The sequence below is a fragment of the Anas platyrhynchos genome, chromosome Z, assembly GCF_047663525.1.
Source record: "Anas platyrhynchos isolate ZD024472 breed Pekin duck chromosome Z, IASCAAS_PekinDuck_T2T, whole genome shotgun sequence".
Lineage (NCBI taxonomy): Eukaryota > Metazoa > Chordata > Aves > Anseriformes > Anatidae > Anas > Anas platyrhynchos.
The window spans coordinates 1,725,881-1,739,061 of NC_092621.1; the positions used below are offsets into that span (position 1 = coordinate 1,725,881).

General features: G+C 44.2%; 1 protein-coding gene across 2 annotated transcripts in view; it reads right to left on the minus strand.

The window, feature by feature from the left end:
* DCC (DCC netrin 1 receptor) overlaps positions 1–13,181 on the minus strand; it is a 350,318-nt gene that overhangs the window by 274,100 nt on the left and 63,037 nt on the right. The window contains exons 2-3 of one of the 2 annotated variants that reach the window (XM_027446519.3): positions 4,661–4,900; positions 1,741–1,836 (exon numbers count right to left, since the gene is read on the minus strand). The exons of the other annotated variant lie outside the window; for it this stretch is intronic. Coding sequence (XP_027302320.3) covers positions 1,741–1,836; positions 4,661–4,745 — 181 coding nt within the window. The 5' untranslated portion in view covers positions 4,746–4,900. The remainder of the gene's footprint in view (positions 1–1,740; positions 1,837–4,660; positions 4,901–13,181) is intronic. 2 annotated transcript variants of the gene reach the window in all.

The window sequence follows — 13,181 nt, forward strand, 5'->3', positions numbered from 1 at the left end:
ACCGGGGAAGTGTTGCCTATTCCGACCCGACCCCCTTTCTTTAATGGATAACTTGGACTCGGCGCTCATCAACTCCTTCCCGTGAAGGATTCCCCAGCCATTCTGCATTTCCTGGGCTGCAGAAATCTCCAGCATTTTGCAGGAACTCCCAGCTTTTTGCAGAGTGAATTTTGTTCCAGTTATCGTAACTTAATCAGGAGTCAAATACCTAAAATATTGGCCTCTGTGTCAGCAGATTGAGGGCATTCAGCCTGGGGATGCTCGGTAGTTTCACGGCAAACCTGAGGCCGTGTAAATAGTCCTTAATCCCCTTTCAGTTCAGGCTCAGCTACGTGGCTCCTCCTTGCATTCACCAGGGGTTGATGTTATGAGTAGAGTCTCTGCTAACGAGCTAGGGAACAAATAAAAGACCAAAAGCTTCCCCAATCAAAAGAAAAGCTTGATTTAAGGCGTTACAGCTAATCTAGCGCAACACCCGTAGCAAAACGGAGGCATTAAAGACTCAGCTCTTTCAGGATTGTGGCTATAATCAAATTGTATTGGTGACATCTCACGCTTTTATTTCAGAATTACTGCTCTGGGTTTACCACCGGCTCTAAATCTCACCAGAACCAGGCCTTTCAGTGGCTTCCCAGACACGTTTATTGCGGGGATGGCATCAAAAGCTTCAATACACCAAAGCTGAAAGACATAGAAACCAGAAGCACAGATCCCAAACTACGGGGTTCAACAGGCTCCAAGCAGGATTTGCTTCTGTAATCAACAGGAAAACGAGCTCAAGTTAGCGAGGACATCAACCTGAATTCCCCAAACGTTTATAAAGCCAGCTCTGGAAGCTGTCTTAGGTGGAAATAATGGCTTAATATTAATAACCCTGCTTTATCCCGACAAGAGGCTGAGCAAATAACCCAACCTTCCCTGGGAAATCAACTGGAAATCAGACCTGCTTCTGGACCCAGTTTTGGGAGCCCCGCGAAGAATTAAGGTTATTTAAAGAGCCTCGGAGAGAAACCTTCCAAAAATGGCAAGGGTCATTTCGGAGGAAGCCCTGTTGCTAGGAGACCCCGATGAAAATCAAAACAGCCTTTATGTTGGTTATTTGGAAGAAAAAAAAAATCACAAGTGTCCAACAAGGAACGCACTCAGGACTGAAGTTATTGGCATCCCCCGTTAGGCTTCGATGCTTAACGGAGGTTAAAATCTAGAGCTGGAATAATCAGGAGCTAGGTATTCCTGATTTAAATGCCTCGTCCTGTAGATATTCAGCAGGACCTCAGCATCCAAATGAGGGATTTAGCCTTGGAGCTCCACCAGCTGGTGCCCAGATTTTGGGTCCCAGAGGTCCGACCTTCAGCCAGCAGTTCCTTCAGCTCCAGAGACAGCTCTCCAGATGATGAAACTTCCAACTTTAGGACTATTTCTTCTCTAACCACGTGGCACTTCATCACCGAACACTCACACAACCTATTTAAACGAGACACAGGCTGGGGAGCAGAGAAGAGCTCCCATTTTCCTCCTTCCCCAGTTTTCCCCGGTTTTGCGCTCCAGATGACCCAAGCCTTGTTTTACCCAAGCAAAAAAATACGAGGTTTCATCATTTCATCGCCTAACAGCAGTGCTGAACGAGCTTTAATTTACAGCCTTAAAAAAAACCCTAGGTAGCTGGTTGAGAGGCAAAAAGGAGGGACGTGGGTTAATGGAAAGAGGCGAGGGTTCAAGCGCTCAACACGGCGCGCTCACCCTTTCGGAGTGCTTCAATTCCGCTACACAGCCCGGGAAATTTATTCCTGCAGTCATGCATGGAGGATTTAAGGCTGGCAGGTTTGTATTTACGGCCTGTTGCAAAAAAAAAATCAACATCAGTAGCTTTGCTGCAGAGGTGGTAAAGGTGCTTGGCTTGAAAAAACACCAATTTTTTTAATTAGAACAAAAATAAAACTTGAAACGTTCCACTAAGAGACATCCGAAAGTTTTTTTGTATGGTTACTGAAGTGCTTCAAGGTCATATTTGTTGTATAAATAAGTGAATTTCTTACTCTCCCAGTATAATATATAAGATTTAATTCAATTTTTGTGATTTCTGCGCACGCATTGTATTAAATCCACGCAACCAAGAAATAAATGCAGAGTGCTGGGTTTTACAAAAGCCGTATCACCTGGGATGGTTTTGAAGTCCTACTGGATTTCAACGTGCTTTAGCATTAGGAATTCAGCATTTATGGACTTACTAGGTTCTGGTACTTTCTCCATCCTCTTTTCTTCCTCAATTATTTCGCCCTCAAGTCCCTGAGAGCTGGAAGAAGTCCACTGCAGCCCTCGTTGCCAGCCCACAAATCAATGCAGGAGCCATGTTTGCCATTTTTTAAACCAAGCAATAACATCCTGCTAGTAAGCAAACAACGGTGGCAAAGACAAATTACAATGACAATATTGGATGGGACTTTTAAAAAAGGATGCTAAATTCAAGAAGGGTTCCTAAATGGCCATACTGACCATATTGAGGCAGCTGAGGGTATCCTACCTCCTGGGTTCCTGATTTCTACAATTCTTTTTCTTATTTCACACGCAGCAAACTATGCTCTGACGCCTACTAACACAAGAGGTATTAATTCATTCCCCTTGGCTGGCCATGCCGGGCACTGCAACGCTCTTTTAAAACCCGCAGTGACAGCAAGGAAGCCACATCCTCATAGCCCAGAAGAGACGTTATTTATTTCAGAATATGGGGAACTGTTTTTAAGTCTTGTCTCCTCGTATCAGGTACATCCTTCTCTTTGTAAGCACGTTAGGGCACGCACCAGGAGCCAAGAAGTTGTGTGTTTTCTTACCACAAGGGGAAAAAAGGCATAAGTAGATTTAAAAAAAATGTAATTTTATTACCTTTCTTGAGGATTTCTGTCTAGGCATGTTGGGTACAGATTGAAAGCTTCTAGCAGAGCATGAGCCATGCTGCCAGTGTGTGTATTGAGCATCCTCACCTCTTAGTCTCATTTGCTGGCATCACATGCAGTGAATCATGCATGTCCCAGCCCATCTTTGTCATCCCAAAACCTTCCCATTTAGATTTAGATCCCAGCAAGGATGCTGTAATGGGATTTCCCATGTTCCAGTTTGTTCCCAGTACGAAAGACTCCAGCTTTGGCTTCAACTCTCCCATTCTACATCGCACCAAGCCCGAGGACAGGCACGCCAATTTACTTCCTACACGTTGTCCATAGAAAAATCCAACATTTTTTTCCATTTCTGTTACAAACCTTACCTTGCCATCAAGATTTAACACCCAGATCAGCTGCAGGATGACTGAAACCCCCTTGGTTTGTCCCAAGACTGGGGGCAGGATGGATGAGAACTGGGATTTGTCTTTTGGGCGACACCAACTCTCCGGAGTTGAAACATTTCACCTATTCCCTTTAGGAAAACGTCCCCACTGTAATTTTTCTGTCAATTACTGCAGGGCTGATTGAATTTAAGAGGCAAAGCTTGAGCCAGCCCGTAATAGGCAGCTGGTTTAAGGAGCACCAAGTGTTTAACATATCCACAGGCACACGTCCATCATCTCCACGCAGCTCCGGAGAAGCAAATCGTGCGGGAACACACCTCCCATGAAAGCTGGGCTATTTTTTTCCCCCAGCGAAAGCTTTGTCAGATGTAAATACGAGATGAAATACCTGCAATTGCATATGCATTACTGTACTTTGCAGCTTGCCCACGTCACATGGGAATTGCCTGACAGACCCAAGAGTGAACTAATGGGAAGAAAACCCCCTCAAGACCCCCTCTTTCCTTTCAATTCCTCCCTCTTCCTGCCCTTATTCTTCCACATCCTCTTTTTTTCTTTCATTCTGCTGCAGTTGCCCCAAAATACAGCAAGGACACGAGACGGTGCCAGCTCTAAAATAAAAAAAACCCTCCCTGGGACGGAGCCGTATACATAATTTATGGCGCGTGTGCTGTTGCAGAAAGCCTCGTGCACAGCCCCGCATTTTGATATTAAATGGACCTGATTAGTTGGGTACTTCATCAAACCCCAGTCAGCAATAATCAGCTAATAAAAGTTTAACGACGTATGGCCCCGAAAGTTGCACCACCGTGATTTTGCTCCCTTACATCAATACAGACAACACAGAAGGGATTCTCTCCAGGGTAGCCTAAGGAAATTATTAACTACTATGTGTGTTGCAAAGATTTCTCCGAGTTAAAAGCAGCTTAAAAGAGAAAAATGCTATAATTTAAGCTTGCAGTTTCCACATTAAGCTAATTTCAACGAAAATAAAAGGGTTTGAACCTAATTGACTCTGGGAAGTTGCTGCTTTAAGGTGTCACTGAGCTCTTTGGCTCTTCACCTCTTTTTATTTTTTGAGTGGGGAATGTTTCATGCTTCCCCCAGTCCTCATAGATGTCCGCAGGTAACATTAAAAGCTTCCATAAAATCTCCAAAAGAGAGCACCTTTAAAAACATTTAACTTCAAATATAAATGTTTTTAAGTGCTCTGCCCCAGAAGGGGTTTTGAAATCTCTCCCTTGGCTAATATTAAAATTCCAGGCTTGCCATTTAACCACTCGAGTGCCTTCGGATGGCTAACAGAAACCCTGGGAATTGACATTTATTCAACCTAAGAACACACAATTTGGATTTTTTCCCCCCCCTCCCTGCTCTTACCGCTTCGGAGATCACAGCGGGGGATCCCTCGAAAACAGGTTGCCGTTGGCACGTGCCAAACTGCCCTCAGCGAAGGATTTGGCATTTCGAGTGACAATTTAGTTGCCGGGCAATTTGCATAATGCCACACGCGGCCCGGGATCCGTGTCGAAACACAAAAGGCTCCCTAAACCTTCTGGAGCATCAGGAAGCATTGCGAGACCCGAATCAGGAGCGGCAACCAGGCTGAGATGGAGTCACCTCCAAAAAATCAGAGCTTTTTATAAATATTACATAGAAGAATAATACATAAATATCATATATAATAAGTATTGTATAAAATAATGTATTAATATCGCATCTAAAATATATATTACACATAATATATGTTAGGTATTACATATAATCATATATTATATATAATTATGTATAGTAATACATAAAAATTTATATAAAATTATAATAGTCCCATATTGCTCAGACCAACAGATCCCTTCTGGGTGTTTCTCACCTCGCAGAAAACCCCGATTTAAGAGATTTGTAGGAAAAAAGCCCAATTTAAGAGATTTGTAGAAGAAAACCCTGATTTAAGAGATTTGGAGGGATCCATTCTCTATTCTCTTACCTATCCAAGGCACCCTTTGAAGAGCTCCAGACAAACCTACGGGCACAGAGGGTGGCTCGAGCAGGACTGCTTTATAATCCTTCAACTTCAAAGGAGCAGAATTACTCGATTAAAATGCTCAGTAAAAGGAATAAAATAAAACATCCATACTCATGCTATATAATTAGAGGTGGGTGATTAGTAAAAAGAAGTCCACTCAGCATTTTTGCAACGTATTTTGCTGGCAGCTGGTGTACGAGCACCAAGTATTTATTTTGCTCTAAGTTTTAACCTAGAGCAAGACTCCAAAATCAGCTTTAAAATCTGCATTTCTCTGAAGTCTAATCCACCCGAGCAGGAAAACCTATCCCTCGAGTCCCTTGGAAGTGAGGGATTGATCCATGGGGCTGTAATAACCTTGCACCTTGCGCATCTCATTCACTGCACCGGGTCATTTAAACTTGGCTCCCATTTAGGATCAGTGCATCCTACAACAAATATCCCTCCTTCAGCCCTCCCAGATGACATTAAAGAACATTAAAGGATGGGTTCACAAAGCATTTTCATCCAAAGCAGGTGGGAGTGATGCTACCCAAGCACCTCGTCTTCCCCTCCACCCAGTTCACAAGGGCTGGAAGTGTCACACGAGCAACCTACAGAGCCACCAAAGCCCCTCTGGTCGTGGCTTTGACCACATTTGGGGTCGGAGAGGATTTCAGAGCACACATCTTCCACGGCACAAGGCTGGGAAGCGCTTTCCAAGCAGCCCTTCAGCAATAAACACCCTCAAATACTCCAGCTTCCCACGTAACATCAAGCCATCCATCCTTTTTTTGTGCAAATTACAGGTTAGGACCACTCCGACTCCGCATTAGGCAACGCACAAATGCCCCTTTTAAAGGGGGAGGAGATTCCCATCCCCGGCTCCCAAGCACAAGGCGACGGTGTAAATAAAGGAGTTAAAATAAAGGAGTTCCACTAAATTACAGTGGTGTCACTGGAGGCAAACGTGAGTACCTATTGTTGTATTAAGTGTGAAGGGAGCACACTCAGAGCATTTGGAGATCAGGGAGAAAAAAAAGGACGATTTTGGTTTAACAGCAATTACCCATCCTCAGCTTTTCAGCTCCTTGAGCCAGATTCCTGCCACCTGGCCATAAATCTTTGGGGTTTTAATTATGAACCACATGCTTAAGACTCACGTTTCTCCCCCCGTATATACTCGGATAGTTTTGTCACTAAATTATTTAACACGACGCATTTGGAAACACGTAAAAAATGCCATGAAGCTATTTCCTGGGCCGATACCGTGAAGCACTGCAGAAGCTATACACGGAATTCGGGAGGCTTGTGACAAATCCTGCCAAAGGGAACAGCCGAAAAAGTATTTCATTTGAAGAATAGCCATCAAATTAAACCTATAGCCAGCAACAGTCCTCTCTGTGAACGCTGCACAGCCCAGGCTATTCATGCCCTTGTATTCCTGTGGGTTACTGGATCATTCAGATGCCTTTGAAGAGTATGGGGGAAAAACTTTAATTAAAAAAATTAAAAAAACAGACTCACGTGGCAGTATCTCCCATACAATACTTGAAAACTGCTGGTTTGGCCAACCTATTCTGGTTGTTTTACTGTCATGATCCTATAGAGACCTTCGCAGATGATGGAGCGAGCCCTGGTCAAGGCAGGAGAGCACCACGTTAAGCATCCGATGTGTCTAATCAAATTAAAAAACCTTTCTGCCTCGCACAGCTTTCAGGCTGAACAGAAACAAAATGCAGAGACTCAACGTCATCCTAAATGTCATCCCGCTTTTAGAGGCGGACAGTTTGCTAAAATAATCTGTCACAAGCTCAAATAGACCGAGTTCACCATTTAATTCCTTACCTCTCCTAAGAACCCTTCCTTTCTGAATCAGAGACAAGGAAAAGATGAACAGAAAGCTAAGCCCTGCCATAAAGCAGTCTCAAAACCATGAATTTGCAGAATCAGCATTTCCTTTGAGACATTAATTGTACCAGGAAAAAACTGTTTTCCATCTTTTTGATCCAGTCTGCCATACAGAGAGCAGAGCCGGCCCCATTTCACAGCACCTGCTGCAAACTCAAACTCCCCTCCCAAAAACAACTGTGGCAGCCCAAAACTTCACCAGGGATTAAGGTCGGATAAGGTTTCAGCGAGGATCTGTTTCATAAGGCTGAGCTCGGACTCCAAAACCAGCAAGTGTTATATATGGGTGAAAAAAGGACAGATGGAAAATTCTGCGTTTCAGGTGACATTTCGCGGGAGTTCAGCTGAAATCCGTTGTTGTTATGCTTGGGAAATGAAAAGGGCAACAAAGAGCGGCGTGGTTAAGCAGGGATCTAGAGATTAGCATAATCAATCATGAAGCTTTACTGGAAATATGAACGACTCCTCAAAGGGTACGGAGGATCTTCGGGATCGGAGGCGCGGGGCTGTGAGCATCCTCAGGACAAAGAAGCTCCAGGGAAAAAGGGCTTGCAGATTTTCCTCCCACGAGGCATGCTGAAGGGCAGGAGCACCCGATCCAGCAGCCAGACTCACTCAGGGGATGTTCACAGGTTCGTTCAGAGTCCTTCGACCTCAAGGACTTCAAGGTTGTCCAGAGAAAACCGCCCTCGCTCACTACGACACCTGCCAATGACCCTACAAGCAGTAAGGGAGAAGTCCAAAGAACTAAATGGAAAGATGCCGTTGTTATGGGAACACTTAGGTTTTGTTTCATCAACTTATTTGCCTTGATTGCTTTGGTTTCTTTGGTTTTTGATTCAAGTGTTCTCACCTCCCGGGCATTGTCCTGGCACTGTCCTGCCTAAAACGCAACTGAAGTTATGAATGGAGCCTCCCAGACACCAAATACAAATGAGAAAGGGAAAAAAGGATTGAATTAACATTCAATAAATTAACCACCCTGAAAAAAAGATGTTTAAGCTTGTAACTTAACAGATGTATTCTTGGCTGATACTTGTGTTTTTAGAGATTCAGTAGAACAAGCAAAAAAAAATGGAAATAAAAGTAAGAATTTTCCTACTCCTCAGTTTTGGGAGCCCTGGTCTTTCAGCACAAAGGCATTCAAGTTAATAAAATGGGAACTAATCGAGTTTATTTTACAATGGTGAAAGATATCCAGTGACACTGGAGATCACGCTCCAAAGAATAAGTAGCAAAGATGTTTAAATACCTAGAGATTTTACTCAAAGCAGGTTAAATATTGTTGTTCCAAGGGGTATTTTCTATCTATTTAGATTTCTTCAGGCTTAAAATTCAAGGTTTTACCTCCTAGCTCTGCCAAAATAAACTTCAGGAGCTTTTTATAACAAAATTGATATTAAAAACCTGACACTTTTGGCTGAAGGTACATCAAATTGAAAAAAAAAGACATGAAATGAAGGAGATATCCAGTACGTATTCCATTTCTTCATGCAGCCACAAGTTTTCAGAGATCAAATCTGCAGATATAAATAATAGTAGGCAAAAAGCAAAGCCTTTTGGTGAAAAACAAAAGGGTTTGAAGGACAGGTGGCTTAGGAAGCCCACAAGACATCCTCCTGCTGCAGGAGTCACCTGGCGGTGTTAACACCCTCCAGCAGAAGCCAGCTTTGGGAGAGGAACGAAGGATGAGCAAATGGAGATATCCTCAGCCCCCACGTGGCATCTGGGGCAGGAACCAAGCCCATCATTAGCCCGGCAGCACACAAGCGGCCGATAAGAGATTATTTCAGATCTCCATGGTTATTAATCCCATCACAAAAGCAAAGGGGTCAAGCTCGGCGCACGCCGGCAGCGTTTCGGGAGCTCCGGAACAAAGAGGCTGAGCAAAAAGCAGTCCTGCCTTCCGAGCCCTCGTCCTTTAAGATCCCAGGATAAAGACCACTGGCATCTCCGGGCTTTCCAACTGCACCATATTAATGTTTCTCATCTCTTTTCAAGACCTGAGGCTTCACAACCCTTCGAGATTTTCACTTTCACTCTTCCTTTGTTGGAAAAGTGTTTTTCATCTGAAGCCATCGCGCTGAAGACCTTGAGTCTGCCTTTTAAGACAGGCTCAAGAGCGAAGGGAGCTGTTTCCTACCACCCCATCCCCGGGCATTTTTCATCTGGGAAAATACATAAAAAAGGGAAATAGAAGCGTCAAATGATATTTAGGTTGAGAGGAACCTTCCCAGTTTTAATTAGAGGCTGGGAGTCTCCACCGAGTCATTTGGCTCTTGCTGGGATTTATGAGGATGCGCTCATTGAACGGAGTTTGAACCGCTTAAAAATGCTTTAGTGGGAGTTAAATACTCATGATTTACTACGTGGATTTAGGCTTAGGGACATCCCCTCTCCCAAAATGTTTGGGGACCAGAAGAGGATGCAACACGTTTGCTGCCAGGTTGAGCAAAAGCACCAAGTTGAAGCACAGAGGTCGGTGTTAGTGGTTTGGTGGATATTGAAGGAGCCCTAACGTACCTGGTGTTTGCTTCCACCTTCCTGGTTAGTTCAGCTCCTCCCTGACTTCATAAACCTTAAAAAAAAAAAAAAAGGTTTTCCAATGGGAATACGATTATTGAACTGCTGAACTTGAGAGCGCGATTTTTTTTGGACAAGAAAAAGGTGAAGAAAAACGAAAATGAAACGTTGCCTAAGAGAAAAAGTAAAAAAGCATCGCCAGGAAAAAGAAAAAAACTGTAAATACAGTATCCTTGAATAACCTTGTTAGGAAATTGCATAAAATAAGCCAATGTATGTAATCCTGTTACAACCCGTTCGCTTACAGGCTTTCTGCACAGAGGAGCTGTGTAATGAGATTAAAGCCCAAACAAACACGCCTGGCTGCGGCTCGCCGGGTTGGATGGTTTTATTAAAGAAAAAAAAACTAAAACAAAAGGCCTTAAATGGACAAACAGCGCGTTATCTACTGTTAAAGTCGAGAGCAATTAGGCAGGAACAGTGTGTGGTAACGCTAATGCAGCCCCACTTCTCTGCTTTCTGGCACAGCTCTCCTAGCCTCAATTTTTAACGTGATTTACCTGCTGTTTAGGTCTCGGAGAGGGACACGACGTGGCTAATTGCTCTTAAATATTTCCTCTGCGCTCAAGAAGTGGGTCTACAGAAAGTGGGGTTTCCTTTATTTCTGTCCTTTAAATAGCCACTAAGCTTTAAGGAAGATTTTATGGGGTCTGGAGCTGAGACCGCCAGCCTGCTGGGACCATCTCCTTTGGGATCCCCAAAAGTGGGGATGTGCAAAGCAGCACATCTCATCCCTTGCCTCACCCAACACCTTCAGACACCGCAGTGGTTCTGCCACCTGTATTTCACTTTTAGACCTACCACGCTGTGATAACAACCCGAGAAGACCTGGATTTCTGAAATCCCAACCATTAAGCACCTCCTCACGAACATTGCTCCTTCCCGCAAACTTTAACCCTTTTCCATTAGGGTCTGGAAGGGACCGAAGGGAAAAATCCGGAGTTACAAGCCCAGCTCTCACTAAATAACCCTGAAGAGCAGTTGGTTTTGAAGCTCTTCTTCCCCTTGCTACTCATTTTACCTGACATCCATCCATCAATATATTTGTGCAGAAAATATTCCCCGCAGCCCGGTGGAAACAGAGTCTCGCAGATCATCACGGAGCTGCTCCCGACCTAATTTTTATTTTGGTCCGAAGCATTCGGAAAGAATGCAAAAGCAATTAACTAGCAGCAGCCACAGCCTCTCATCAACCGAGATTCACTCTAGGCAGGGCCATTCGAGATCTCAGCAGTTGCCTCTCTTCCATTTCTCGCGACCGGCCTGCCCTGCTGCTGAACATTTTGGAGGGCAGAATTTATTCCCGGCATAAACCGGGGGAATGCTCTCAATATTGCTTGGTAATAGTACCATAAAGCATGCTTGTGGCTTTGTAAAACAGCTCTGAGGCATCATTATATCCAACCCAACTATATTAAGCTAAGTTTAGCCATCTTTTTGTGACTCGAAGTTCTAAAGAGATGTAAAGGAGCAGGATGAGAGTAAATAATTCGGGTTTTATCTCTCTAAGTCAGCTTGACTCGCATCAGATTCTGCTCTTTGCTGGGTAACTTCAGCTTTGTCCTTCAGCCTCTAGTCCTGAGCTGAAAGTAAGCAAGTGATATGCACTGGAGAAAACCTTAAATAGCATTTATGGATAAAAAAGCACCGCCACCACCTCCTCAGTGGGCTGCAGAAAGCCTGCTGCACTCCAAATCCATTTGCAAGGGGAAAAAAAAGAGTTCAAAAGCCATGCTAAGAGCATCATTGTGGACACAGCATTGGCTGGAGATAGGCAGTTGCTGATAGCGAAGCTTCCCTAAATGAAAAGAAAAAGAAAGGCTGCAGAAATAAACGTGCCAGCAGGGTTTAATTCTGACCTACACCTCGGGTCAGGATTTGAGACTCGCTCCAGATCAGCCACACGGTAGAGAAGCTCTAGGGCCGTAAGGTCAACAGCATTAAACCTTCTACAATCTCCTATGAAGACCTACACGAAGGGCTACACGAAACCCTACAGAATGAGTCTCGCTTCTCTGGGTTTGGCCCACGAAGGCAACAGGTGAAAATCCTCAGCAACGCCACGCTGGTGCACAGGCAGCTTTAAGCCTCATTTGAAGCACGCAGGCACCCCGCAGATCAACTCGCCCGCGCCACGGCCAAGATAATCCTTCAGTTGAGCTGCTTACCGGAGATCCACCCCGCTGTTTGGATAGGAGGATTTAGCTCTTAAGGGACTATTCTTCGAGATAGCGAGCCGCTCCCGATGGATACTCGGCCTCCTCGGCTCTTTAACGAAGTGGAGCTGCTCAGAGCCTGGCACGAGCACGCAGGATGAGGAGCACGGGGTGCCTGGCGTTGAGGGCAGCCTAAAAGTGAGCCACTTCAGCAACCCACAGCTCTGCCCATGGAGAAACTTCAGCATAAAATGCAGAATTTATTAAGTAAAGGCAAGAGTATTTCCACATCATAAAACATTCTTAATATTCATGGGGGAAAAACACGGAAAAATACAAAGGTACGAAGTCCAAAACCATCTTTTCCCCATAAAACGAGCTTCAAACTCAGCCCTACCTGTTCACACTTCCCTTTAAGGTCTTCCAATCTTTTATCAAATACTTCAATTTGAGGAATTCCCTGAAATGCAGTTGCCACCCGGCTTCTGCATCCTGAAACTTGACCAAATCCGAAGGGAATCAAGCAACCCATTCGGTTGTTTTTTTTCCCCTCGTGCCCACCGATGTTTAATAACCAAGAGTGCTGCTTCTGAACGTCGAGCGGTGTCGTTTCGATGTTTTATGCGTTTGCCTAGAACAGCAAAATCCTAAGCACAGCCATGAATTTCACTGAAATTCATATGCTGTTATTAAATGTTGACTCCTATGCAAATTACTACTTGTTGCCAAAGAGTAAGCAAACACATCAAAGAAGATCATTTAGAGAATCAGCTCCGAAGATGAAAAAGCCCTGGAAGAGCAGTTTTTAGGACCGGGCACTGAAGTTCCTGGTCTCAACAAACAGCCTTTATTTATTTGTACTGCGCTGCCAGGCAATTTGCTTCAAGCCTCTGCAGGAGCCTGCTTTGTCAGCTCTGAAATTAAAGTGATAATGGAAATCCAGGCAAAGTAATTAAAGCTTTACGCGAAGATTAATAATAAAAATACCTGCTCATTACCAACATCTAGATAGTACTTAGTGAGCTGTCTCTAACACTAATAATCAGGCTGTAGGGCCACATTTGAGGAGCATTTTCCCCAAACTGACCCAACTTTTCAAGTGGCACAGTTACAAGGAGACAATTTTGAAGTGCATTCGGTGTTTCAGCGTGACATTAAAAATAAAATGAGGATGACCTTCCTCGGCCACGCTGCCTCGGTTAAATGCTTCCAGACATGGTGTGGTGCTGGGCTTCAGGTCTTTGGGCAG